The following is a 643-nucleotide window of genomic DNA, read 5'->3' as shown; positions in this document are numbered from 1 at the left end:
AGATTTTGAGTAAGATGCTCATCTTATGATATACAGGCCTACTTGTCAAAGGAGAATGTCAGGTGCAATGCTGATTTATTTTATTCTCTCCTTTGTTTTCTCTGCAGGCACCGGATCCCAAAGACAGAGTGGTGGCTAAAAATCAGACCCATCATGAAGATCCTAGCCAAATATGACATCAAACTGGACACATCTGAACATACCAACATGGAGCATGTGGTCAACAAGACGGGTTCCTTAAGAAAATAGAGCACAAATGGAAAGAACAAAACCATCTTAATGATAAAAGTGTATAAAACACTCTTTTGTCATGCTGAATCTGTTTTCCAATAGAATTTTCTTCTATATTATTTCTCAGAAAATACTCTTTTCGTCTTTCAAAAACATGACAAAAAAGCTATCAATCAGGAAATGTTGTTTGTTGTCAATAAATTGGGTTATGTTGTGCCTATTTTTCAACCAAGGATAAACATTGTTTCAAGTCAATCAACCATGTGAGCTCAAACCATTTTCCACATCATTCTGAGTGCGAAATGTTTAAACAATACAGAAATAAGAAAATCAGTATGCAGAAATTGTTAACTGTTAACCAACTTGTTTTCCTGTTTTATTTTTCTTGTTCAGATAAAAAAAATGACAGCCT

The 643-nt window shown here is 34.2% G+C and overlaps 1 protein-coding gene across 1 annotated transcript in view; it reads left to right on the top strand.

Annotated features, from left to right (window-relative positions):
• Positions 1–249, top strand: part of LOC112141336 (ATP-dependent 6-phosphofructokinase, muscle type-like) — a 1,976-nt gene extending 1,727 nt beyond the window's left edge. The window contains exons 5-6 of the mRNA XM_024264444.1: positions 3–9; positions 108–249. Coding sequence (XP_024120212.1) covers positions 3–9; positions 108–249 — 149 coding nt within the window. The remainder of the gene's footprint in view (positions 1–2; positions 10–107) is intronic.
• Positions 250–643: the final 394 nt, after the last annotated feature.

The sequence above is a fragment of the Oryzias melastigma genome, unplaced genomic scaffold, assembly GCF_002922805.2.
Source record: "Oryzias melastigma strain HK-1 unplaced genomic scaffold, ASM292280v2 sc03084, whole genome shotgun sequence".
Lineage (NCBI taxonomy): Eukaryota > Metazoa > Chordata > Actinopteri > Beloniformes > Adrianichthyidae > Oryzias > Oryzias melastigma.
This window is presented reverse-complemented; position numbering and strand designations above follow the sequence as displayed.